General features: G+C 33.7%; 4 protein-coding genes across 4 annotated transcripts; 3 read left to right on the top strand and 1 right to left on the bottom strand.

The window, feature by feature from the left end:
- Positions 1 to 930: 930 nt before the first annotated feature.
- LOC139482581 (leucine-rich repeat and immunoglobulin-like domain-containing nogo receptor-interacting protein 1) lies at positions 931 to 1,929 on the top strand. Its single transcript, XM_071266494.1, has one exon. The coding sequence runs from the start codon at positions 931 to 933 to the stop codon at positions 1,927 to 1,929; it is 999 nt and encodes a 332-aa protein (XP_071122595.1).
- A 132-nt stretch (positions 1,930 to 2,061) lies between these two features.
- LOC139482580 (toll-like receptor 4) lies at positions 2,062 to 3,453 on the top strand. Its single transcript, XM_071266493.1, has one exon. It carries the CDS (start codon positions 2,062 to 2,064, stop codon positions 3,451 to 3,453), a length of 1,392 nt encoding a protein of 463 aa, XP_071122594.1.
- Positions 3,454 to 5,254: 1,801 nt separating this feature from the next.
- LOC139482579 (uncharacterized) lies at positions 5,255 to 7,087 on the top strand. The gene has a single exon (XM_071266492.1). The coding sequence runs from the start codon at positions 5,255 to 5,257 to the stop codon at positions 7,085 to 7,087; it is 1,833 nt and encodes a 610-aa protein (XP_071122593.1).
- Positions 7,088 to 19,925: 12,838 nt separating this feature from the next.
- Positions 19,926 to 22,427, bottom strand: LOC139482577 (toll-like receptor 3). The gene has a single exon (XM_071266491.1). The coding sequence runs from the start codon at positions 22,425 to 22,427 to the stop codon at positions 19,926 to 19,928; it is 2,502 nt and encodes an 833-aa protein (XP_071122592.1).
- Positions 22,428 to 26,426: the final 3,999 nt, after the last annotated feature.

Genomic DNA, 26,426 nt, shown 5'->3' with positions numbered 1-26,426 from the left:
GTTCTTGTCCATTCGTTTTTGATGCGTTCTGTTATTTGATTTTGCCATGTGATTATGGACTTTCCGAATTGATTTTCCTCTGAGTTCAGTATTTTTGTGATTTTACTTTTCCATCAAGACCTGCTTACACTTTTATGTTGATACGATACCACATATCTTGCGTATACGTATGTAAATAAAATAACCTGTAAATTACTGTTATTTAACTATACACTCCTAACTATCGTATATGTATGTAAATTTCGCTCAAACATATAACTACTGGTACCAGTGAAACATACAATCAACTTCACCAAAACATACGAAAAATACGCTGTATTTTTATTGATAAATTGTTAATCTAAAATAAACTCATGAAACAATCAAATATATAAATGTATATATAACTCCCACATGACAGTACCAAACATCTAGGTACCGGACACTGCTCTTATCATACCATCGTAGTTATTTCTTGAAAGATTACGCCAGACTCAATTGTATACAGATAGCTTCTCTAACATTTTGTTGGAAATTATTTACTTGTTTTCGAAGGTATATTTAATAAATGTAAAAATTGCATACGTAAATTGCATTAAAAGTTATAAATGGCACACATGGTCAAATCATTGTTTGGTTGTTTATAATTTTCCTGTATTTTAAAGATCAATGTCAGACAGTGATCTTGTGTTATTTTTTAGCTCTTGTAAATTTAGGAGAACACACAATTCAGGTATGTCGTATGTAAAGAAAAAAACTATTCCTTATGTAAACTTAATAAGTTAAAAAAAAACTTTTGTATTTCATCCATCCATGCAACATTAATGAAGCATGGAGACTTATATATATTTCAATGTGTTTATTCGTTCGAAATAAAGTGTTGTTCGCGTTTGAAGCTGTTTGTTTTCAAGGCACTATTTGAAATTCTTTCGAGAATATACAGTTCACAAAATGACGAGGATTTCGATTTATTTAGCTATTGTATACATTCTTAAGATACATGAGTGTAAAAAAATCTTACATTTATCGGACTGTGATATTAAATACGTTATCAAAAAAACACAGGAAGTTAAACTAGCAGATTGTAAAAACAGGGGATTGAATTTTATACCTCAGAATTTACCAGGAGATATCAATGTTCTAGATCTTAGTTCGAACCAATTAACAGCTATTGACAACGACTCTTTCGTTAATTATAAGTACTTACAGGAACTGATTTTGGGAAACAACCAAGTTGAATATTTATCTAGTGGGGCATTTAAAGGATTATATATTCTTGATACGCTTGACATGTCTCATAACATGCTTGATTTATCAAAAGCATATTCAGCGGAAATATTTGTTCCAATTAAAAACTTAACAAAATTGGATATCAGAAGTAATATGCGCCAACCAATAGATTTTGATAAGGATTTTATTTATCCCGACCATGTATTTGGTGTTTTAAGTGAGTTGTCGTTTTTAGGTATTGATATGATGCCTGTGCCACAATTTGGAAGGGGATTCAGTCATATTACCAACCTTCGAGAATTACACTTCCAATCATGCTATCTAGTAAGCCTGTCTAATACAACATTCCAAGCGTTTTCATATTTCGTACAGGAGCTTAGTCTTACGAACTGCCGAATAAAAGCCGTAAGGACGGATGCTGATGTTTTGCTTCCGTTTCCAAATCTCCGTGTAATAGACTTTCATGGGACATTTATACATCTAAGACGAGCATTGTATTTATTACACCCATTCATGTATTCAAATCTCAGTACAATTAACTTTGGTCATGTAAGTGACGCTAGTATTGATAGCAGTGAACTACCTTTTGTTACGACAATTACACCCGACATGATGAAATATCTGAAAACAATCTGCGTAGAGAATTTAGATTTATCAAATAATGGTATAGTTGATTATGAACCTGGGTCTTTATTCACCTTTGATCGCCCTGAATGTTAACGTCATCTTTCTTTAAACAGAAACAGGTTTGTTATTGTTACTACGAAAACGATCAGCGATTTTAATTCTTTTTGTGGAAAATCTGTTCAACTAAAATCGATAGATTATTCATATAATGCTGTCAACTATTTCATGGACAATTCTGTGAATTCTATTTTAGAGAAAGGGAGTTTTCATGGCAGTTATGTGACATTACCAAAATCACTAGAAATACTAAATATGAGTAACACTATACTCACAACATACCCTGCAATATTGATTATAATTCCTCTAAACAACAACCTCAAATATTTAGATATATCTTATTCAAGTACAAATATGCCATTAGTATTTCGGGAAATTCGAGTTGAAACATTTATATCTACTGGTTCCTACGAAACTCCTTGGAGTGAAATAATGCGTTTTCCTGACCACAACTTGAAAACAGTTGTATGGAATGAGGCTTATCTTAATGAAGGGATAGAAGAAAAGGGAAACCAGTTGTTCGGGGTATTAGCATCTGTAGAGTCGTTGGATATATCTCGAAATAATATTTGGTATTTTCCAAACGAACTTTTAAAACCAATGCCTAATTTATCCAATTTAAATTTAGGTAAAAATTTACTTCCGTCAATTCCGGAACAACTGACTGATCATACTAAAATAAAGGTGCTTGATATGAGAAACAATCTCTTAACAACTGTGAGTTCTGTCATAAGAAATTGGGCAGACAAGATGCAAGCACGGCATGGAATGTCTTTGTTTCTCGATGGCAATGCATTTATGTGCAACTGTGATAATTTAGACTTAATACGATGGATTAACACTACTAAAGTTAATCTTGACAGTCGGTCTTATAAATGTCAATTATCGAATGGAACCATTACTGACTCACTTACTGTCTACAACTCCTTCTCGCACTTGTTTGCGGACTGTAAGAGTGCTATGTGGTTAACCTTTGCTTCAACATTTTTATCTACATGTGCTACAGTATTATTACTACTAGTTTTATATAGTAAGAGATGGAAGATTGCCTTCTCCATTTATGGAGTATTTCAGCGTTTTATTGAGAAAAAAGTTCGGAAAAGATACACGTACGACGTTTATTTGTCTTATGCAGGAGACATTATAATATGGATAAAGGATGTATTAATACCAAGAGTTGAGGCCGAATGGGGACTGACTATGTGTATAAGAGATCGCGATTTTTTAGCTGGTAAGAGTCTTCTTGACACTGAGGCGGAAAGTATTGAAAATAGTAGGTACATCATTTTTCTCATCACACCCGAGTTCAAATCGTCAAACGATTGCTTGTTTGAACTCGACAGAGCAAAATACGAAAAAGTAACGAGAAATCTGGACAAAATAATTGTAATTACAAAAGATATTAGAATTACCGACATTCCCCTTGAGTTTTCGTTTATTTGCAATTATGCATACTTTGTGCAATGGCCGAGTGATCAAAAAGATTTAGATGATACCTGGAGACGACTGAGAATGTTAGTCACAGATTGGTCAGCATCTAACAGACAAGTTACTCTTTAGAAACTTTAACTGTCACGTTAACCATATCATGTTTGTGTATCATTTATACGATAATGTTGTTTCAATTACATATAACTTCAATGAGATTGAAATAGGAGATGTAATGGTTTTATAAGAAACGTTTGAACTTTGTTCCCTCTATGTGCTTTCTGTAACTTATTTGGAAAGATTTCACTTCGTATCAATTCCTCTGGTAAAAGAAATTGTTTTCGGATCAGCTTTTTAATTCCTCTTGAAAAGTTAAAAGATTATTTGTTTAAGTGAATAAATTATCCCTGCCCATTAACAATGATCAATTAAAAAAAGAGACTATTATAATTTAGTCGATAGGAAAGGAAATTAGAGCGCGGATAAACCGTATCGTGTAGCATTTAAAATTTATTGGGCCTTTTTAGCTCGTATTTAGTGGTTGGAAGTCTGTCCGTCCGTTCGTCCATATAAACGTTTTATGAAATCTTTTTCACTCAACTAAGAGTCTTATTGTTGAAATCCTTACAAAGTGGTACTTGTCCAATAAAGTTCCAAACCCCTAGATAATCAGTCTGTGATAATTCTGAAAAGAGTACTCTACCTCTTAAATAAGTAACTGCCTATACATGCTTATAACAACTGTAAGAATTCTCCAAGATATACTATTTATATTAATCAGTAATTATATAATCAGATAAAATGTCACTCAATCCAGTAGGCGGTACTATGAATAGATGCACGTGTTAAGATAATTGGATTAAAATGTTTGATATCAGTAAATAAAATATTTATCTTTTCATTTTTATTTTTTGGATTTCTTATTAACATGACAATTGTGAAACATTCAGTAGTATTGCTTTTCGACTTACTGAGCCACTTTATTAATATCATATAGTCCTGATTAAAATAACACCTCTAATAATTAGATTAAGAGATAAAGCATATCTGGTGATTAAAAATTAGTATCTTTATACGCTTTCTTTCAAATGATATTTTAATAGTCACAAGAGATTAATACTTGACCCAAACGCGTCGATGTGAAAGAAAAATGCGTTAGAAAGGCACTAAAGAGAATTAGTTTCTATATATTTCATGGGAAGGGGGTAGGGGAAACAAATGACTGAAAATTTGTTAAACATGTTAAAGGTAACAAACTTTGTATGAAAGGATAAAAAAGATACATAATAGTAATATGAATAAAAAAAGGATGTGTGTATCCCCACCTGGCGCTATCAATATTGTTCTCCGGCATTACATACTTTGTATCAATTATATGTTCGGGTTTATCTTTACATTTATGTACTTATCAGTGAAATACGACGTGTATCTTATTTATCATATATGTATATATATATATATAATAATATTTTTAAATTTGCAAACTACATTTCACATCAAATAATAACAGTTCGTTAAAATATTGTCACTAGCGCTTTCATGCCTTCTGGCAATCTTCAGGCGACGTTTTAACAATGTCCTTGACGACACTGCCGTTGGTAACGTTTATTACGTTACAATAACGATAATCAGTCTGTGATAAATCAAAGAATTTTGCCGAAAATTAAGACTAAAAAATCATTTTGGGGATAAAGAATCAAAGACAGCTGACGAATCAATTGTAAGAAATAAATCTACATTTACACCGGAAAAAGGAAAAAATAAAGATTTAGACTTATACATTAATCATCTGTCAAACTTTCCATTAATACCGAAGCCACAGGACAAAGTAAAAAATAATTTACCATTTAAACAACCGCAAGCTTTATACAGATTACAAAAAGATGAATCGATAATTATAAAAGAAGCTGACAAGGGTGGTGCATTAGTAATAATGGACAGAATATATTACCGAGACAAAATTCAGGAACAGCTCAATGATAAACAATATTATCGGGAACTCAACGACAATATGGAAAAGAAAACTAAGAGAAATATAAACAAACTTATTTCAAAATTTCCTCATTGTACTACTGAAAAGGAAGTTGACTATCTTACAAAATTTGAGGTAAAGACAAGCAACTTTTATGGACTACCTAAAATCCACAAAAGTAAGGAAGTAGAAACAGCAGTTCAACAACAAAATTGCGCATATATCGAAATAAATTCACCAAAAGATTTAAAATTTCGGCCTATTGTTGCTGGACCGCAGTGTCCAACTCATAGATTGAGCCATTTCATTGACCTAATTTTGAAACCTTTATGCCAATATGTACCTAGTTTTATCCGTGATAATTTTGATTTTTTAAATCATTTACCAGCCGAAGTCAAAGAAGATGCAATATTGGTAAGCTTCGACGTAACAAGTCTTTACACCAATATACCACACAAACTAGGATTAGATGCTGTAAAATTTTGGCTAGAGTCATATAGGCACATTATCGACCAAAGATTTTCGAATAATTTTTTGTTGGAGGGATTGAAAATCATACTAGATAATAACACCTTTTTCTTTGATGGAAAATATTATCTACAGATCTCTGGTACAGCTATGGGAACAAAAGTTGCTCCCACATACGCAACTCTCGTGATGGGATTTCTGGAGGATAAAATGTATCAACAAGTTGAAAGTGAATTTGATACAGCTTTTAAAGTGTACGTAAAATCGGAATGGAAGCGATTCTTAGACGACTGTTTTATCATTTTAAACAAAAGTCACAATTTAGAGAAGTTTCATAGTCTGATAAACACATTACATCCTTCGATTAAATTTACCATCGAATCTAGCGAACAAAGACTGCCATTTCTAGATATTTTAATATTAAAGAATGGAACAACCTTAACCACAGATATATATTATAAGAAGACGGACACCCACCAATACCTGAATTTTCATTCATGCCATCCTTCACATACGAAAAGAAACATCCCGTTTTGTCTAGCACGACGTGTATGTACAATTGTGAGTGATGATTTTACGAAGGAATTACGTTTGAATGAACTGAAGGTGTTTTTGAAAGAACAAAACTATCCAAACCCACTAATAGAAAAGGGAATAGAAAAGGCAAAAGCTATACCAATGACGGAACTCAGGTCCACAGCACGCAAAGAGAGTAATACAGAACTTATCCCGTTTGTTAGCACTCATAACCCGTACAATCCTGACATATTCAACGTCATAAAAGCAAATTTGCCAGTTTTACAAAAAACGAAAAAATTAAAAAAGCTTTTCCCTACAGAAAAATTCCTGAAAAGTAAAAGACAGCCTTTAAATCTTAAAAAGATTTTAACAAGGGCTAAGTTTTATGACCCAAATGGAATACAATACAACGTTTCAAAATGTAATGACCCTAGATGTGGTCTTTGTGAATACATGGCAACCGGCCCGCAAATAACATTGAAAAACGGCCAAACCATTATTCCAAATGCAGACATGAATTGCAAAACGGTAAACCTTATTTACTGTATTGTATGCAGCACTTGCAAGGAATGGTACATCGGACAGACTGGTAACTCAATTTGTCAAAGAGTTCGTGTTCACAGACAACAGATACGAGATCCATCCACTCGAATGCAAGATGTGAGCGAACATTTCGAAACGTGCAGTAGTGGAAAATTTACCGTATATCCGTTCTATAAAATGAACGAATCGAACAAATATAAAAGACTGGCAAAGGAAGCACACTTTATAAAGGACTTTCAGCCAAAATTAAACGGATCTACTTAAACACGTTTGATTTATCTCCCCTTATCGTTATTGAACGTAATAAACGTTACCAACGGCAGTGTCGTCAAGGACATTGTTAAAACGTCGCCTGAAGATTGCCAGAAGGCATGAAAGCGCTAGTGACAATATTTTAACGAACTGTTATTATTTGATGTGAAATGTAGTTTGCAAATTTAAAAATATTATTATATACATTCTGTACACCGTGTTTATTTACTTTTGCTATATATATATATATATATATATATATACAACTCGTCTAAACATCAACCCAACAATGTTAGATCTGTAAATTTGCTTTCGCAAATTTTTGGTTCTTCCCTCGCCGGGATTCGAACCCATGCTACTGTGATATCGTGACACCAAATCGCCTGCACTGCAGCCGTCCCGCTAGACCACACGACCACCTGGGCTCTCAAAAAAAGAGCTTTCGCTGGCCGTGTGTTACCTTTCCTCGTCAGTTTTAATCTAGCGGCGTACTACAGTACATGATATATAAGGCATGAAGATGTTACAGATCAGCTAAATTATCTATAGTAAAGGATCCTACAAATTAATGTAATATACAGTCACAGAAAATAATTATATTTATAAGTACGTCTGAGTCAGTGACAACTCTACAACAGATGTATCCATCGGATCGCCATCAATGATGGTGATACATGGCTGTGTACATAATGTATATACAACTCGTCTAAACATCAACCCAACAATGTTAGATCTGTAAATTTGCTTTCGCAAATTTTTGGTTCTTCCCTCGCCGGGATTCGAACCCATGCTACTGTGATATCGTGACACCAAATCGCCTGCACTGCAGCCGTCCCGCTAGACCAAACGACCACCACACGACCACACAGTTGTCACTGACTCAGACGTACTTATAAATATAATTATTTTCTGTGACTGAAAGATTGTGTAACAATACCGATAAATAGATGGAAAACAAAACACAAAAAAGTGTTGAATATCATTGCACAAAGATAAAAAAAACACTGAACAGCTGCAGATGATATAAATTATACAATAATTGCAAATATTTCGGGCTAGATGTATAATTCTTATTCCACCATAAACTTCCTGGATACATCTAGCACCCTCTCTGTAGGTATAATAAACACAGATATATACTCTAAACCTACAGATATTCATCAATACTTGTCGCCTGAAAGTTGCCATCCTCCACACTGCACGAAGAGTATTCCATACAGCCAAGCTCTCAGAATAAGGCGAATCTGCTCCTCTGAAGACACTGCAAAACAACGTCTGGGGCAGCTCAAAGGACATTTGAAAAGAAGGGTATATAAACACAAAAACATCAAAATTAGTTTTCGAAAAGCGGAATCCATCCCGTGAAGCAGTCTGCTAACTTACAAAGATAAACAGAAAAGTAAAAGAATCCCATGTGTGCTCACCTACCATCCATGCCTGAGAAATAGTTTCAAGACCATTCGTAATCATTGGACAGCAATCGAGAAACATTCGAAGTTATCCAAAATCTTTCCTGAGCCTCCCATGATTGCCTTCAAACAACCCAACAGCCTGAGAAATATACTTGTCCGTGCTGACCTTTCCAAACCTAACCATACTGTAGGTAATTGTCAGCATTGTGGGGATAAGCGCTGCAAATGTTGCAACCAAATGCAGCATTCATCAACATTTCACAGTAAGACCACAGAAAAGACATACAAGATCTTCTGCAATGTCAACTGCAAAAGCTCAAACGTGATTTACGTTCTTGAGTGTCCTAGATGTGGTCTCCAATATGTTGGTGAATCTATGCAGCCATTTCACAAACGCCTCAATGGCCACAGGAGTGACCTCACAAAAAAACCGTATATTCCTGTCAGCCAACATTTCAGGTTACCAGATCACAATCTGAAAGATTTTGATCACATGAAGATCCTTGTGAACGAACAGGATTGTACATGGCAAAATAGGCAAAGAGAAAATCGGGAGAAGTTTTGGATAAAAACACTGGGTGTCCTCCATCCAGATGGAATCAATAGAAAGAAATAATTAAATTTACAGTCTATTGTTTATATTATTATATTCAGGATTTTGGGTTAAAATCAATCGACCAAAACTTACCTGTATTATTAGTGATCTATGTTTACACCTTATACATTATATATCATTATTGTTAAAACGTTTGGCACCGAAGAAGGCCATTTGTTGAGCCGAAATATTTGCAATTATTGTATAATTTATATCATCTGTTCAGTTTTTTTTATCTTTGTGCAATGATATTCAACACTTTTTAGTGTTTTGTTTTCCATCTATTTATCGGTATTGTTACACAATCTTTCAGACTCATATAATTTTTTCCTGTTTGTGTAGTATTGTCAATTTTGATGATCCAATACCTATTAAGTTTACTGGTTGGTAGATTCTTATAGACTCTATATATATATGAGTATTGTTAAAACTTGTGACACTTGAAGAAGGCCATTTGTTGAGCCGAAATATTTGTCAGCACGATTTAATAACAACATTTTCGTATTATAACATCTTATATCAGTACCGTTGTGCAAATCTTTAGACTGATATAATTTTTTCCTTATCTGCATAGTATCGCCTATTCTAGACGATCCGGTTCATAGTAAATTTGCTGGTTGGTCGTTTTTTATAGACTTTTATATATATATATTTGACAAGCCCGATGTCGTTCATTTTAATTGATTTATATCTTCAAAAATGCACGGGGAAGGTGTTTGATGAATCTAAATTGATATAGAGTGTGTTGAATTATAGCTTATCTTTCATTCAATCCATAAAAGAGCCAATCAGAAAGCTTTAAATTAATACTTGACTATAGAAAATCTAAAACAATTACCAGTCACGCAGGATGTTTTTCGATAGAATTAACGTTTGCGGGATTAATTATGTTCTGCATTTAATTCAGCATGAAACAATTGTGGAACATGGAAACAGATATATACTATGCTGAAGACGATTTTATCAGAAGAGAATTGGAGACGTTACATTTGCCATCGCAAATACGTGTATGGGCCAAACAACACCATCTGTCGTCCCATCCCTTAATATCTGAACGACTTCGTTTAACATGCGGTCTATGCGACAAAAACTACAACCGACCAGCAAAACTTTTAGCTCTTAAACAAACCAAACATCAAGGTATACGGTATCCATATACAAATTGTCATAAAATGTTACTTCAGAGCTATGAAAAACGCAAACACGAAAATCAGTGCTCAGGTAGCCCCACTGTGTTGCCGAAATACGAATGTATGATTAGTGCCAAGCGTTGTGTGACGGCTAACGGATTACGAAAACATCAACAATACAGTCACAGTCCTAACAGACAATCACTAAAAAGACCGGCACAAGTATCTATAGAGGTACCAGCCATCAAGAAACCACGCACCAATCCCTCGAAGACAGTCGTTCAGCGTGTTTATTGTCAACTATGTAATGAGTCTTTCACCAACAAACTGGACTTATACCTTCGCGATATGCAACGACACTATCAGGTCGGCCAGTGACACAATTGCAAGTGTCCCCTTATGGACAGGGTCCATATCCTTGGGAGATAGAAGGAGGCTAAAACGACCTGGCTTTAAAAGAAATGTACGAGGCCAACGCTCCTTTTATCTTGAAAATCATCGAGAAGGTCCCATTCATTCCGTATGTAACATACCACTAAAATATGACGTCGACATGCACCAACTCATGCTAGCTGCCGAGAATATATACAAGCGTCAACAACACGCCTTCAAGCTTACCATGACTTTTGGCGTCATTCTAATTCACATAGAAGAAAAACGATACAGGTTTTTCAAACTTTACGCAAACGATTCCGTTTTTTCATGAACCCCTGTTTATTTCAAAGAGAAGTGATCTCTAGAAACTACGGTGGAAACTCACGGACTTAAATCTGCGGGAATACCTGATGAAACAAAGACCGACACCAAATGGAAACTTTTCCTAGTGACCAATGAGCTATTTGTAATCGACACTACACAGTATACGCTAGGAAAAGGAGAAACGGCTCTGCGAGACTACATTAAAGATAAGACAAGCATACACGCTCTCGTAAAAGACAATAAAAATGCTAAGCCATTTATGGATAAACTCTATGATTTCCTGTGCTTGGCGTTACACAGAGGACCACCCATCACTAACTTAGAACGTAGTCTGCAGCATTTTTTTCAACAATGGAATGGCTATCAGAAACGACGAAATGAAAGTACATACGAAGCAAAGCTGTTTCCCGGATTACAGTTAAAAGAAATTCCAGAATTTTAATCCTGTTTTCAATTGAATATAAACGTCTATGAATTGAAGGAAGACGATACGGCTTTTTGTGTGTACAAGTCTCTCTGTCGTTTTAAAGAGACAATGTATTTATTATGTACGAACATCGCCTCTCGTACATTAAAGAGTTTAAGAATTACGCTAAAAAATATCAATGCCAAACATGTGAACGTCACTTTAATCATCACGGTCATCTTCAATGACATCAGCACATGTATACCAGCCAAAGGAAGTATATTTACCCTGGTGAATTTTGTAAAGCCCAACAAACCATTTTCGACAAATTGGAAGAATGTGACATTCAGGTTCCCGCGAAAGATCAAATATTTCCGTGGTTCATTGTCTTTGATTTCGAGGATATACTACAAAAACTACACGATACGACTTCCGGCAAACTACAGTATACGACTAAACAAGTACCAATAACCGTCTCTCTCTGCAGCAACGTACCAGTTCATACCGATCCGATGTGTTTCGTTGACTCAAACCTCGTTACGTTAAAACTCCATGTTTAATGCCATGTTTGAAATGTATGAAAATGTTATTGAACTGTCTCAAATCAAATGGGGTTGGGTCAAACAGGAACTGAATAAAACCATACAGCGCTGGAGTGAAGAAGGGGATTTTAACCAGGACGAAGATGCATGCATTGATAAAGACGATGAAGACAATCAACCACCAGAGGGCGATCAAAGCATTCTCAATGGAGAAAAAATCATGGAAAATTAATTGAAATCCCTATATGGACAGTTAGAGGAATATATGACGCAGATTCCAGTATTTGGATTTAATTCGGGTAAATACGACATAAATCTCATCAAACAAAAACTCGCTATGTTTCTAGATACGCACGTGGAAGAAGATCGTCCGTTTGTCGGTAAAAAACAACAGCACGTATGCCTGTTATCCTTCAAATATTACAAATTTCTGGACGTGGTGCAATTTTTAGCACCAGGAACATCATACGCTGAATTCTTAAAAGCATACCAGGTGGAGGAGCAAAAAGGATTTTTCCAATATGAATGGTTTGATGACCCCGAAAAATTATATCATCTCGAATTACCACCGCATGAAACTTTTTACAGTTCCCTGAAACAATCTAACATTTCACCTGAAGATTACCAATTGTGTGTCAACGTTTGGCGAAAGAATAATATGTCAACATTCGAAGATTTTTTTAGTATGGTACAACAATCGTGACGTCGGATCCTTCGTAACGGCAGTAGAACGTCTTCAAACATTCTATTTCAAGAAAAACATAGACATTTTCAGATTGTTATATGCGTCCCTGGAATCGCCAGACGCATGCTCTTTCAAGCTAAGAAAGTGGGAGCCAATTTTGCCTTATTTGATAGGCAAAACAAAGATCTTAAAGTTTTTAAAGACAATATCATTGGCGGGTCGAGCATCATTTTTACTCAATATCACAAGGCCGGTGAAACACGTATTCGTTGGGGAGACCAGATCTGTCAAAAAGTGATTGGATTGGATGCAAATGTCTAGTATTTAGAAGCCATTGGAAAACCAATGCCTGTTGGTCCTTTTAGTAGACGGAGGAGGGAGAAAAACTTTAGTCCTGAATGTACATGTAGAGATCACTATATGATGGCTTATCACTGGATTAATTATCTGATTACCTCTGGTCAAGCAAGCATACACTACAAATTGAGAAAAAAAAACAAAAGAAAAAGAATCATAAAAGAAGAGAAAAAAGGAAAAAACAGGCTTATAAAAGAAGAAAAAAGAAGGGAAAAAAAAGAAGAAATAAAAAGAAATAAAAAAAGAAATTAAAAACCAATTGTTCAGAGAACAATTGAAGGTCTTACCACCAGTTAATATCTATTTTGATATTAAGATATTAAAAATCCGTATAAAATGTCAGTTCATATGGCTTTATGGTGTAAAGATATAAATTTAAAGCAACGGTCAAAATATAGAACGTCAAATTAACCTATGACCTTGACCTCAATTTCAAGCTCTAACTCCACCTAATATCTTTATGTTAGACAGTCTCAAGCCTGCGAAGGAGGAGAGGAGCTTAGTAAAGAATAAGTAGACCATCATCACAGACATGTATATTTAGTCATGTGAATCATAAATTAGATAAATCCAAATGTGTAGCACACTGGAAAATGATTCCAAATTGGTGAATTTGAAGGGTGTTTAATTTTCAATGAGAAATACCCTGTACGAGAAAGAAAAATGAATCCCGTGCATTTTCCTTGAGCTGTAGTTTTATACATTTGTTTTTTAGGGCTACATAATTTATATTCATTACAGTTTTAAATGACGTAAAATTCAATACATCAGAGAAAAACGTCTTGGTCTCTATTATTGATATTACTTTTTCTAGCCATTCAAATGTTTCTAGTGCATACCTTTTCGAATCATTGTTTTTAGGGTGTTGAAAGTCAATGTCATTAGTTTATAGTGACTCTTTCCCAGAAACTATCCAATGATACCCTTGACCTTTTCTATATAAAGATACGAAACGGGTTGGTTCATTCATTCTTGTTTAGAGTTTCTTCACGAACACATCGAATAAGTAAACAAGAGACCATTTAAGATGCAACTAACTAACGTGGTGGTACAAGGCGAGTTGAATTGTTCTATCAAACTGTAATGGGAAAAGTTCTTCTTTATGATAAGGACGCCGTAGACTCCGGCAATATGTGCGAGTGTTACAGAAATTAGGTAACGAGAAAAAAATTGAAGAACGTTCACTGCATCGGCTTTTCATAAAATAGACGGACCCATTAATCCACTTCATTTACCTCGAGAATTTAGCTATGAACACGAACTTTTCCTGCAATCATGCTTCATCGACAAGGTATTCATTATCTATGTCGTTTATCAGGGATATTGATGATATAATTTACAATGAACAGGACTTTGAAACAGTATATTCAGTGATTAGGGAAATTGAACGTTTAAGAGAGGCTAATTCATGTTAAGCGATGGATATAGATAGAACATTTTGACGTTTGTTGTTGGCAATAAACGTTGCGAGTTTTTTGTCTATTCTGTTGTGCATTCGAAATGATAACACCCGATTGTGATGTTATATGGATAATAAAGAGCTTGATACATGGAAACACGAGATGATTTCATGGTTTTGTGAAAAAGATTATTAAGAGGGAGTTTCAAGCAAGAACATAATAACGATGAAATATAAAGATTATTCGGAGAAGATATATTACAACCCACAACACCCCGGATCTTTGTCAGGTGTGAATGAACTATATAAAGCAGTGCGGAAAGAATGAAAGTATGTACTAGGAAAAACGAAAATTAGAAAATGGTTGGTAACTCAATAGACGTTTGGCCTTCATCGCCAAGTGAATAGAACATTTCCTCGTGCTCAAGTAATCTCACCATATATCGACTACCGATGGGATGTTGACACTGCTGTGTTAACAACGTACACTAAAGACAATGATGGATATGCCTACTTCGTACTAGCGATTGATATCTTCTCTCGATTCATATGGACAAAGGTTCTCAGATCCGCCAAAGGAGTGGAGATGTGAGATACATGAGAATCAATTTTTAGAGAGGGTAGAAAGCCAACTAAATTTCGCTCTGACAAAGGAGTTAAATATAAAAACCGGGAGGTGGCAAAACTACTCCAGGAAAGAATTATAGACCAGTTTTTCACTGACAATGAATTAAAAGCATCCTACGCTGAACGAGGGATTAAAAAGATAAAGTTTAGACTCAGTCGATATATGACTAGACATCAGTTGCATCGATGAATTGATGTTTTGGCATCAGTGACACAAAGTTATAATGCTACGGTTCATCGATCAATAAAGATAGCTCCAAAAAATGTGAATCAAAAGGATGAAATTAGGTTATGGAAAATGCAATCTAAAAACTCAAAGAAAGAAAAAGAAAACAACACCTCGGTATGCCTTTCGTCTGGGTGAAACAGTCAGAATTTCAAAATTACGTTACGTGTTTGACCGTGAGTATGACGAGCGTTTGACGATGGAGTATTTTATAGTTGCTGACAGAGGAAAAAGACAAGGACTCCCCTATTTCGTTCTGAAAGATACGAAAGGTTTTGTTATTCAGGGGACATTTCAAAGTGGAGAACTCAGCAAAGTGACCATAACTGATGATACCGTTTATCGTATAGAAAAAGTATTACGTAAGAGAAGAGGAAAGGTGTATGTGAAATGGATGGGCTGGCCAAGCAAGTTTAATTAATGGATACCTCAAACTATGCTGAAAAACTATAAGAGCCCTTGAAAACAAACAAAAAAGAGTGTAAGACGACTACTATGGATAATTTCTACATTCATCTATACTGCTGGGATTCGATAACAACGCATTTGGATAATCATGCAGGACAGTTTGTGATTGATTTACTAAAATCCTTTTTGTTTGATGGTCATTGGGAATGTGCTATAACGGAAATCAGGTCACATTTTTTCAACCTAAAGATGATTTTAGATAAGTTTGGTCAAATTTGTCATACTGTATTGTATGGCGCAGAATCAAGGTGAAATTAATTGAATTTAAGCATATGCTTAATGCGTTCAAAATCTGACTTGAAGTTGATAAATGATGAAATACCTATATGGTAAAGGTATTCATATGGTCAAGCCATTTTTGAAATTGTGCCTGATCCTAGTAGATATTTGTCAAGTAAGGCATTTTGGTATAATAAATCTCTGAAATTAAGATCCATTAGTTCTCGATCCAATGGTATAAAATGTATTATCTTATATGTTGTGTCATGTGTACTATTGTTTGTCTGTTTGTCTTTTTCATTTTTAGCCATGGCGTTGTCAGTTTATTTTCGATTTATGAGTTTGACTGTCCCTTTGGTATCTTTCGTCCCTCTTTTATACCTAATTTATAAAATATACATTTTTAAAACAACGTTTGAATTCCATGCATTATTTAGCATGCTTAGTTTTTAAATTGAAGAAAATTATGTTCGTTTAACTCATTCATTACAATAATGTCACGTAAGATGTGTTAATGTTGAATGCGCTACTGTAACCGCCGTTACAAATGACAAGTTAGCTGTGTAAGTGTTGAATGCGATACTGTTACGCCGTTACAAGTGTCATGTAAGATGTGTCAGTGTTATATGCGTTACAGCAATCGCTGTTTCAAATGTCAAGTTAGATGTCAGTGTTGCATTCGTTACTGCAACCGATCTTACAGATGTCAAGTAAGATGTGTCAATGATGTATGCATAACTATTTAATGTCAAGTAAGACAGTGTAAGTGTTGTATGTGCTACAACAATCGCTATTTCAAATGTCAAATAAAACATTGCCAGTGTTGTATGTGCTACAACAATCGCAATCAAATGTCAAATAAAACATTGTCAGTGTTGTATGTGCTACAACAATCGCAATCAAATGTCAAATAAAACATTGCCAGTGTTGTATGTGCTACAACAATCGCAATCAAATGTCAAATAAAACATTGTCAGTGTTGTATGTGCTACAACAATCGCAATCAAATGTCAAATAAAACATTGTTAGTGTTGTATGTGCTACAACAATCGCAATCAAATGTCAAATAAAACATTGTCAGTGTTGTATGCGTTATTGTAATCGCTGTTTCAAATGACAAGTTAGCTTTGAAAGTGTTGTATGCGATACTGTTACCGCCGTTACAACTGTCATGTAAGATGTGTCATTTCATCTGTCAAGTTAACAGTGAAAGTGTTATATGCGTTACCAGAACCGTCGTAACAAATGGCTCAATATCTTTAATTGTTTTTACATAGGCGGTAATGGTAACGTTTTTTCCTGTAGCTCAGTCCATATCGTAAACTTGGATATGTATGATAGCTCGTTTCGAAGCTGTGACATTTTCACATATGTGGTTAAATTTTCGGGGTACAAAGTGAGATTACTTTTTCCGTAAATTAGCAAACCCCGAACATCCTTTTGTGATGCGGCTCCTTGTGGTAAAATATCCCCTTTTTAACACAATAAGTTCTTTGAAAATTTAATACTTTGAACACATTCAATAGCTCCATATTTTTACACATTTATTCTATGTTCCTCTACTTTCCTAATCACCACAAATGATTAAGTTTAGTCATTTGTTAAAAATAGAAACATGTCCAATATCACTACACAGAGATTTTTTCTTTACACGTGACTTTTGAGTTCCTCATTTCGAGGCGCATTAGGGATGTTGTCCCAACTGTCCAGTAAGATGTGTCAGTGTTGAATATGGTAACAAATGTCAAGTAAGATGTGTCAGTGTTGTATATGGTTACAAATGTCAAGTAAGATGTGTCAGTGTTGTATATGGTAACAAATGTCAAGATAGCTGTGTCAGTGTTGTTTACGTTACGAATTATCATTGATATGGTCATATTTATAAATTAACTGTTTACAAAACTTTTGAATTTTTGAAATACTAATACTACCTCAGGAATAGATTACCGTAGCTGTATTTTGTAAAACCTTTTAGGTCTTCAATGCTCATCAACCTTTTTTTTTAACTTTATTTGGCCTTTTTAACTTTTTCAGATTCGAGCGTCACTGATGAGTCTTTTGTAGACGAAACGCGCGTCTGGCGTAATAACAAATTTAATCCTAATATCTATGATGAGTTTATTTACAGTTACCGCTGTTAATTGAGGTCAAGTAAGATGTGTAAGTGTTGTATGCGTTACTGTGACTGTTGTTAGAAAACCTGAAATGTTAATACGGACGTAGAAGAGCTGAAAAAAAACCAAATAAGATCAAACAATCAAAGCCAAATCTGGACAATTAATATGTGAGGTAAATATTACCTTTTATTGATTAAAAAATAATTTTACAAAATTTTAAGACATACAGAATAATTGTCATGTTTCTTGATATTTCAACAGAGTTTACTGAACTTATTATACTGAGCAATGACTTTCAATGAAAATCTATGCAAACATATTTCTGATTTTTAAAACTTAAGGCATTTTACTCATTTTGATATATACTTTATTATGTCCATCTTAGTTTCTATGTATCTATACATCCTTTGCTTTCAAACGGTTGTTGCGTGATTTCCTGATGAAAGTAAATTTATAAAAGTGCATCGGACGTCAGAAATCTGCTTAATATTATTTTTATCATATTATGCATAATCAAAGTGATTGTAACAATTGTTGCCTAGATGTATTCCATGTTCTCGTTGAACTTTCAGAACTTTTTGTTATAAGTCTTAATTAATAAAGTTTGATTCACTGAAATTTAGATAAATCTCATTACAAAACAGGTTTTTAATGATTGTTCCGTTTGAACACCTAGGATAAACTGTCTGCAAGATAAACCCACATGTTCAATGATTTATACGTTCGCAGTGACACAATGATTTATACGTGCGGAGTGACAATATTTGTTTTTCTACTTCCTAATAGTTATTACACTGCTTAACCATCACCATATAATCTCAATATACAAAAAAGAAGATGTGGTATGACAGAATAAGGCAGTATCAGTAATCTTTATTACACTGCTTAACCATATGCATCGTTAACGTAAATAATTCAGCGCTCTCTGTCCACTACTTTTCTCGAGGAGCGATCGTAGTGATCGAAATATCACGACTGGATTATTTGGGTTAAACCATCATCATATAATCTCAATAAAGTATGGAAAGCAGTATCGGTGATCTTTATGTATACATGGATTATAACTTAATCATATTCTTTGAATTGGATGAGTTTCCCTGAACTTTAATAATATATGAATGCAAGACTACAATGTTATTTTGCATGGGTTATTCAAACAACAACAAAAATTGCTTGAAATGAATTATTTATATTCAAAAAAATGAAACTTTATCATGTTTATGTATACATATATGAAATATATTTAATATATATAAAGACAATAGTAGTATACCGCTGTTCCAAATTCATAAATCGATAGAGAAAACACAAATCCGGGTAACAAACTAAAACTGAGGGAAACGTATCAAATATGAGAGAACTACAACACAACAGAAACACAACTTTAAAATGTAACAAACACAGAAACGAAATATTATATAACAATGGCCATTTTCCTGACTTGGTACAGGGCATTTTAAGAAAATAAATGGTGGGTTGAACCTTGTTTTGTGGCATACCAAACCTCCCGCTTTACTTGCAATGTTAATCATAACATTACAATGACAACATTACATTATATAATTTAGGAAAGGATTTGGGCTGATACTAGAGTATTATTAAAACAAATGATACAGACCCAACTTTGATGATATATCACGCATTGTTGTCAATATAATGGAATTTGATGCGACTGTCAAAGAAGTAAAAGGCTTCGCTAGCTATAAAACCCGGTTCAATCTACCATTGAAAATGCCTGTACCATGTCAGGAATGTATAGTTGTTATCCATTCGTTTGATATGTTTGAGCTTTTAATTTTGCCATTTGATTGGGAACTTTCAGTTTTGAATTTTCCTCGGAGTTCAATATGTTAGTGGTATTACTTATAACTAAATTCCAAATAATGATAATACAATTCTGAAACAATATCAAAGTGAACTTTAATGGTATGTACGTAAACATTGTCTTATTAATTTCTATCAATTTGTTTACTTCTCAGTAATTAAGCCATCTGTAAGAAACATCCTCAGTTTCCTCCAAGTATCATTCAAGTCCTCTAGATTGTTCGGCCATTGTATAATAAATGCATAATTCCAAATGTACGAAAACTCTACAGGAATATCAGTAATTGCTACATCTTTTGTAATGATAATGATACGCTCCAGATTTTTTGTAATTCTCTCATATTTTGCCCGGTCAAGTTCAAACTTACAATCAGGTGACGATATGAATTCAGGCGTGATGAGAAATATAATAGACCTGCTGTTTTGGATGCTTTCTGCCTCATTGTCCGCTTGGCTCGGTCCACTTAAAAAATCTCGATCTTTTATACACATCGTCAGTCCCCACTCGGTCTCAAGTTTTGGTATTAATACATTTTTAATCCAAATGACAATATCTCCTTCATATGATATATACACGTCATATTGGAAGCACTTCCTGACTTTACGCTCAACAACACGGCGAATTACTCCATAGATAGAGAAGATGATTTTCCATCTCTTGCTATAGGCTATAAGTAGCATTGAGATCGTTATGAATGTCGATAATAATGTTGATGCAAACGTTAACCACATAGTATTCTTACAGTCTGCAAATAAGTCATATAAAGAGTTGTACGCAATAAGTGTATCGATAACTGTTCCGTTAGATAATTTACATTTATATGATCGGCTGTCCAGATTAACCTTTGTAGTCTGAATCCACCTTATAAAGTCTATATTGTCACAATTGCACTCAAATGCATTATCAGTGAGATGTAAAGTCATTCCATGCAGTTCTTGCATTTTATCTGCCCAGCCTCTGATAGCTGAGCTCACACTTGTTAATCTATTCTTCCTTACGTCCAGCGTTTGTACTTTAGCATGATCACTCAGTTGTACCGGAATAGCCTGAAGTGAATTTTTACTTAAAGACAGATTTGTCAAGTTTGGCATTGGCTTAAATAGGTCGTCCGGGATATACCAAATGCTATTTCCAGATATATCTATTGACTCGACAGATCTAGTACTTTTGAAAAACCGATTACCGAATAGTCTAAATGCATTATCCAGTTCGGCGTTTTTCCATATAATTGTTTTTACGGTGTTATAAGAAGAACGTTGTAATTGATTCCATGCAAATATATAGTCTACACCATCAGCAATAAATGTTTCCAATCGAATTTGAAGAATGATTATGGCAATATTTGATCTTGAATACGATACATCTAGATATGTAAGACTGTTATTTTTAGGTACTATAAGAATTATTTCAGGGAAAGTATTTGCTATGGTGTAACTGACATCTATTTTTTCAAGTGACTTTGGTAATATCACACAACTGTGAAATGAACAATTTAAATCTGAATTTGAAGAAACTGAATTATGTTTAAAATAGTTGACAGTATTATATGAATAGTCGAACGATTTTAATCTAACAGTTCTATAAAAGAAATGTTTTATCTCATTTAGATTTTTCTCGCTTGCAAGCAAAAACCTGTTTTCTTTAAAAGAAATATGTTGTAAACATTCAAGGTGATCAAATGAGAACAAAGATCCAGGCTCGTAATCTATTATACCATTCTGTGATAAATCTAAATTTTCTACACAAATAGTTTTCAGGTGCTTCATTATGTCAACTGTAATTGTCGTAACATACGGGATATCGGCACTGTCAATACTAATGTCACTCACATGACCGAAGTTTATTGTCGATATATTGGCATTACGATATGGGTGTAACAGCTGCAATGCGTGCTTCAAATGCATGAACGTTCCAGAAAAATCTATCACATGAAGATTTGGAAACGGTAACAATGCGTTATATTCTGTGACAACAAAGTGTAACCGACAATTTCTGATAGACAGCTGTTCTACAGAGGATGAAAATCTCTCAAAGGTTTTATTTGACAAGTGAACTAAATAACATGATTCAAAGTGTAATTCTTTAAGAGTGGTCATGTGACCGAATCCACTTCCAAAGTGTGGCAAAGGCTTCATATCGATTCCTAGGAACGACAACTCCGTCAGAATACCGAATGCATGATCGGGATAATTATAATCCGTAACAAATCCTATTGGTTGAGGCATATTTCTCCTGATATCCAATTTTGTTAAGTTTTTAATTTGATGAAATAGATCTGTTGAATACACTTTAGATAAATTAAGGATATTTCCAGACATGTCGAGTATTGTAAGTTTATGTAATCCTTGAAATGATTTGTTAGATAAATAACGTAGTTGGTTGCGACTCAGGTAAATTTCTTGCAGATCTCTATAATTAACGAAAGAATTGTTCCCAATAATTTGCAATCGATTAAAACTCATATCTAAAACTTCTATATCTCCCGGTAAATCCTGAGGTATAAAATTCAGTCCTTTGTTTTTACAATCTGCTATTTTTACTTCCTCCTTCTCCTTAAAATCATATTTGATATCACAGTCTGATGCCTGTACAAAATCATAACAGTAAATGATAATAGAAAATACTGAATAAATTATACTCCTCATTCTAATGTGATATGAATATATAAATACCGTTCTGAAAGTGCTATATGTCCATTAAGTTATTCGTACTGTGTATTGCACTTTATTAGACAAAGATAAGCTTCAAGTAGTTTCAATACTGTTTTCAAGTATCAATAAAAACACAAGTATCAATAAAAACACAATCAATCAAGGTTTGTTCAAACATTCATGATCACGATATATCATAAAGAGAAAACTAAAATCGGCAATACAGTACGATACTTAAATGGTAACTATAACACAATCAATCAAGGTTTGCTCAAACATTCATGATCACGATATATCATAAAGAGAAAACAAAACTCGGCAATACAGTACCATACTTTAATGGTCACTATAACACAATCAATCAAGGCTCAAACATTCATGATCATGATATATCATAAGGAGAAAACTAAAATCGGCAATACAGTACGATACTTTAATGTTCACTATAACACAATCAATCAAGGTTTGCTCAAACATTCATGATGACGATATTTAGAAAGAGAAAACTAAAATCGGCAATACAGTACGATACTTTAATGGTAACTATAACACAATCAATCAAGGCTCAAACATTCATAATCACGATATATAGAAAGAGAAAACAAAAATCGGCAATGCAGTACCATTCTTTAATGGTCATTATAACACAATCAATCAAGGCTCAAACATTCATGATCACGATATATAGAAAGAGAAAACAAAAATCGGCAATGCAGTACCATACTTTAATGGTCACTATAACACAATCAATCAAGGCTCAAACATTCATGATCACGATATATAGAAAGAGAAATCTAAAATCGGCAATACAGTACGATACTTTAATGGTCACTATAACACAATCAATCAAGGCTCAAACATTCATAATCACGATATATCATAAAGAGAAATCTAAAATCGGCAATACAGTACCATTCTTTAATGGTAACTATAACACAATTAATCAAGGCTCAAACATTCATAATCACGATATATCATAAAGAGAAATCTAAAATCGGCAATACAGTACGATACTTTAATGGTAACTATAACACAATCAATCAAGGCTCAAACATTCATGATCACGATATATAGAAAGAGAAAACTAAAATCGGCAATACAGTACCATTCTTTAATGGTAACTATAACACAATCAATCTAGGCTCGAACATTCATAATCACGATATATAGAAAGAGAAAACAAAAATCGGCAATGCAGTACCATACTTTAATGGTAACTATAACACAATCAATCAAGGCTCAAACATTCATGTTTACGATATTTAGAAAGAGAAAACAAAACTTGGCGATACAGTACGATACTTTAATGGTAACTATAACACAATTAATCAAGGCTCAAACATTCATAATCATGATATATAGAAAGAGAAAACTAAAATCGGCAATACAGTACCATACTTTAATGGTAACTATAACACAATCAATCAAGGCTCAAACATTCATGATCACGATATATAGAAAGAGAAATCTAAAATCGGCAATACAGTACCATACTTTAATGGTCACTATAACACAATTAATCAAGGCTCAAACATTCATAATCACGATATATCATAAAGAGAAATCTAAAATCGGCAATACAGTACGATACTTTAATGGTAACTATAACACAATCAATCAAGGCTCAAACATTCATGATCACGATATATAGAAAGAGAAAACTAAAATCGGCAATACAGTACCATACTTTAATGGTCACTGTAACACAATTAATCAAGGCTCAAACATTCATAATCACGATATATCATAAAGAGAAATCTAAAATCGGCAATACAGTACGATACTTTAATGGTAACTATAACACAATCAATCAAGGTTTGCTCAAACATTCATAATCACGATATATAGAAAGAGAAATCTAAAATCGGCAATACAGTACGATACTTTAATGGTCACTATAACACAATTAATCAAGGCTCAAACATTCATAATCACGATATATCATAAAGAGAAATCTAAAATCGGCAATACAGTACGATACTTTAATGGTAACTATAACACAATCAATCAAGGCTCAAACATTCATAATCACGATATATAGAAAGAGAAAACAAAACTTGGTGATACAGTACGATACTTTAATGGTAACTATAACACAATTAATCAAGGCTCAAACATTCATAATCACGATATATAGAAAAAGAAAACAAAAATCGGCAATACAGTACCATTCTTTAATGGTAACTATAACACAATTAATCAAGGCTCAAACATTTATAATCACGATATATAGAAAGAGAAAACTAAAATCGGCAATACAGTACGATACTTTAATGGTAACTATAACACAATTAATCAAGGCTCAAACATTCATAATCACGATATATAGAAAGAGAAAACAAAAATCGGCAATACAGTATCATTCTTTAATGGTCACTATAACACAATTAATCAAGGCTCAAACATTCATAATCACGATATATAGAAAGAGAAATCAAAAATCGGCAATACAGTACGATACTTTAATGGTAACTATAACACAATTAATCAAGGCTCAAACATTCATGATCACGATATATAGAAAGAGAAAACAAAACTTGGCGATACAGTACGATACTTTAATGGTAACTATAACACAATCAATCAAGGCTCAAACATTCATGATCACGATATATCATAAAGAGAAAACAAAAATCGGCAATACAGTACGATACTTTAATGGTCACTATAACACAATCAATCAAGGCTCAATCATTCATAATCACGATATATAGAAAGAAAAAACAAAAATCGGCAATGCAGTACCATTCTTTAATGGTCACTATTACACAATCAATCAAGGCTCAAACATTCATGATCACGATATATAGAAAGAGAAAACAAAAATCGGCAATACAGTACGATACTTTAATGGTCACTATAACACAATTAATCAAGGCTCAAACATTCATGATGACGATATATAGAAAAAAAAAACAAAACTTGGCGATACAGTACGATACTTTAATGGTAACTATAACACAATCAATCAAGGCTCAAACATTCATGATGACGATATATAGAAAGAGAAATCTAAAATCGGCAATACAGTACCATTCTTTAATGATCACTATAACACAATCAATCAAGGCTCAAACATTCATGATCACGATATATAGAAAGAGAAATCTAAAATCGGCAATACAGTACCATTCTTTAATGGTAACTATAACACAATCAATCAAGGCTCAAACATTCATGATCACGATATATAGAAAGAGAAATCTAAAATCGGCAATACAGTACCATACTTTAATGGTCACTGTAACACAATCAATCAAGGCTCAAACATTCATGATCACGATATATCATAAAGAGAAAACAAAAATCGGCAATACAGTACCATTCTTTAATGGTCACTATAACACAATTAATCAAGACTCAAACATTCATGATCACGATATATCATAAAGAGAAAACAAAACTTTGCGATACAGTACCATACTTTAATGGTCACTATAACACAATCAATCAAGACTCAAACATTCATGATCACGATATATCATAAGGAGAAAACTAAAATCGGCAATACAGTACGATACTTTAATGGTCACTATAACACAATCAATCAAGACTCAAACATTCATGATCACGATATATCATAAGCAGAAAACTAAAATCGGCAATACAGTACCATACTTTAATGGTCACTATAACACAATCAATCAAGACTCAAACATTCATGATCACGATATATCATAAGCAGAAAACTAAAATCGGCAATACAGTACGATACTTTAATGGTCACTATAACACAATCAATCAAGGTTTGCTCAAACATTCATGATCACGATATATAGAAAGAGAAATCTAAAATCGGCAATACAGTACCATACTTTAATGGTCACTATAACACAACTAATCAAGGCTCAAACATTCATGTTTACGATATTTAGAAAGAGAAAACAAAACTTGGCGATACAGTACGATACTTTAATGGTAACTATAACACAATCAATCAAGACTCAAACATTCATGATCACGATATATCATAAGGAGAAAACTAAAATCGGC

Source organism: Mytilus edulis, chromosome 7, assembly GCF_963676685.1.
Source record: "Mytilus edulis chromosome 7, xbMytEdul2.2, whole genome shotgun sequence".
NCBI classification, from domain to species: Eukaryota; Metazoa; Mollusca; class Bivalvia; order Mytilida; family Mytilidae; genus Mytilus; species Mytilus edulis.
This window is presented reverse-complemented; position numbering and strand designations above follow the sequence as displayed.

Bases quoted from the DNA above. Each gene is read 5' to 3' on its own strand.
- LOC139482581 (XM_071266494.1), top strand. From the start codon at position 931: ATGACGAGGATTTCGATTTATTTAGCTATTGTATACATTCTTAAGATA.
- LOC139482580 (XM_071266493.1), top strand. From the start codon at position 2,062: ATGGACAATTCTGTGAATTCTATTTTAGAGAAAGGGAGTTTTCATGGC.
- LOC139482579 (XM_071266492.1), top strand. From the start codon at position 5,255: ATGGACAGAATATATTACCGAGACAAAATTCAGGAACAGCTCAATGAT.
- LOC139482577 (XM_071266491.1), bottom strand. From the start codon at position 22,427: ATGAGGAGTATAATTTATTCAGTATTTTCTATTATCATTTACTGTTAT.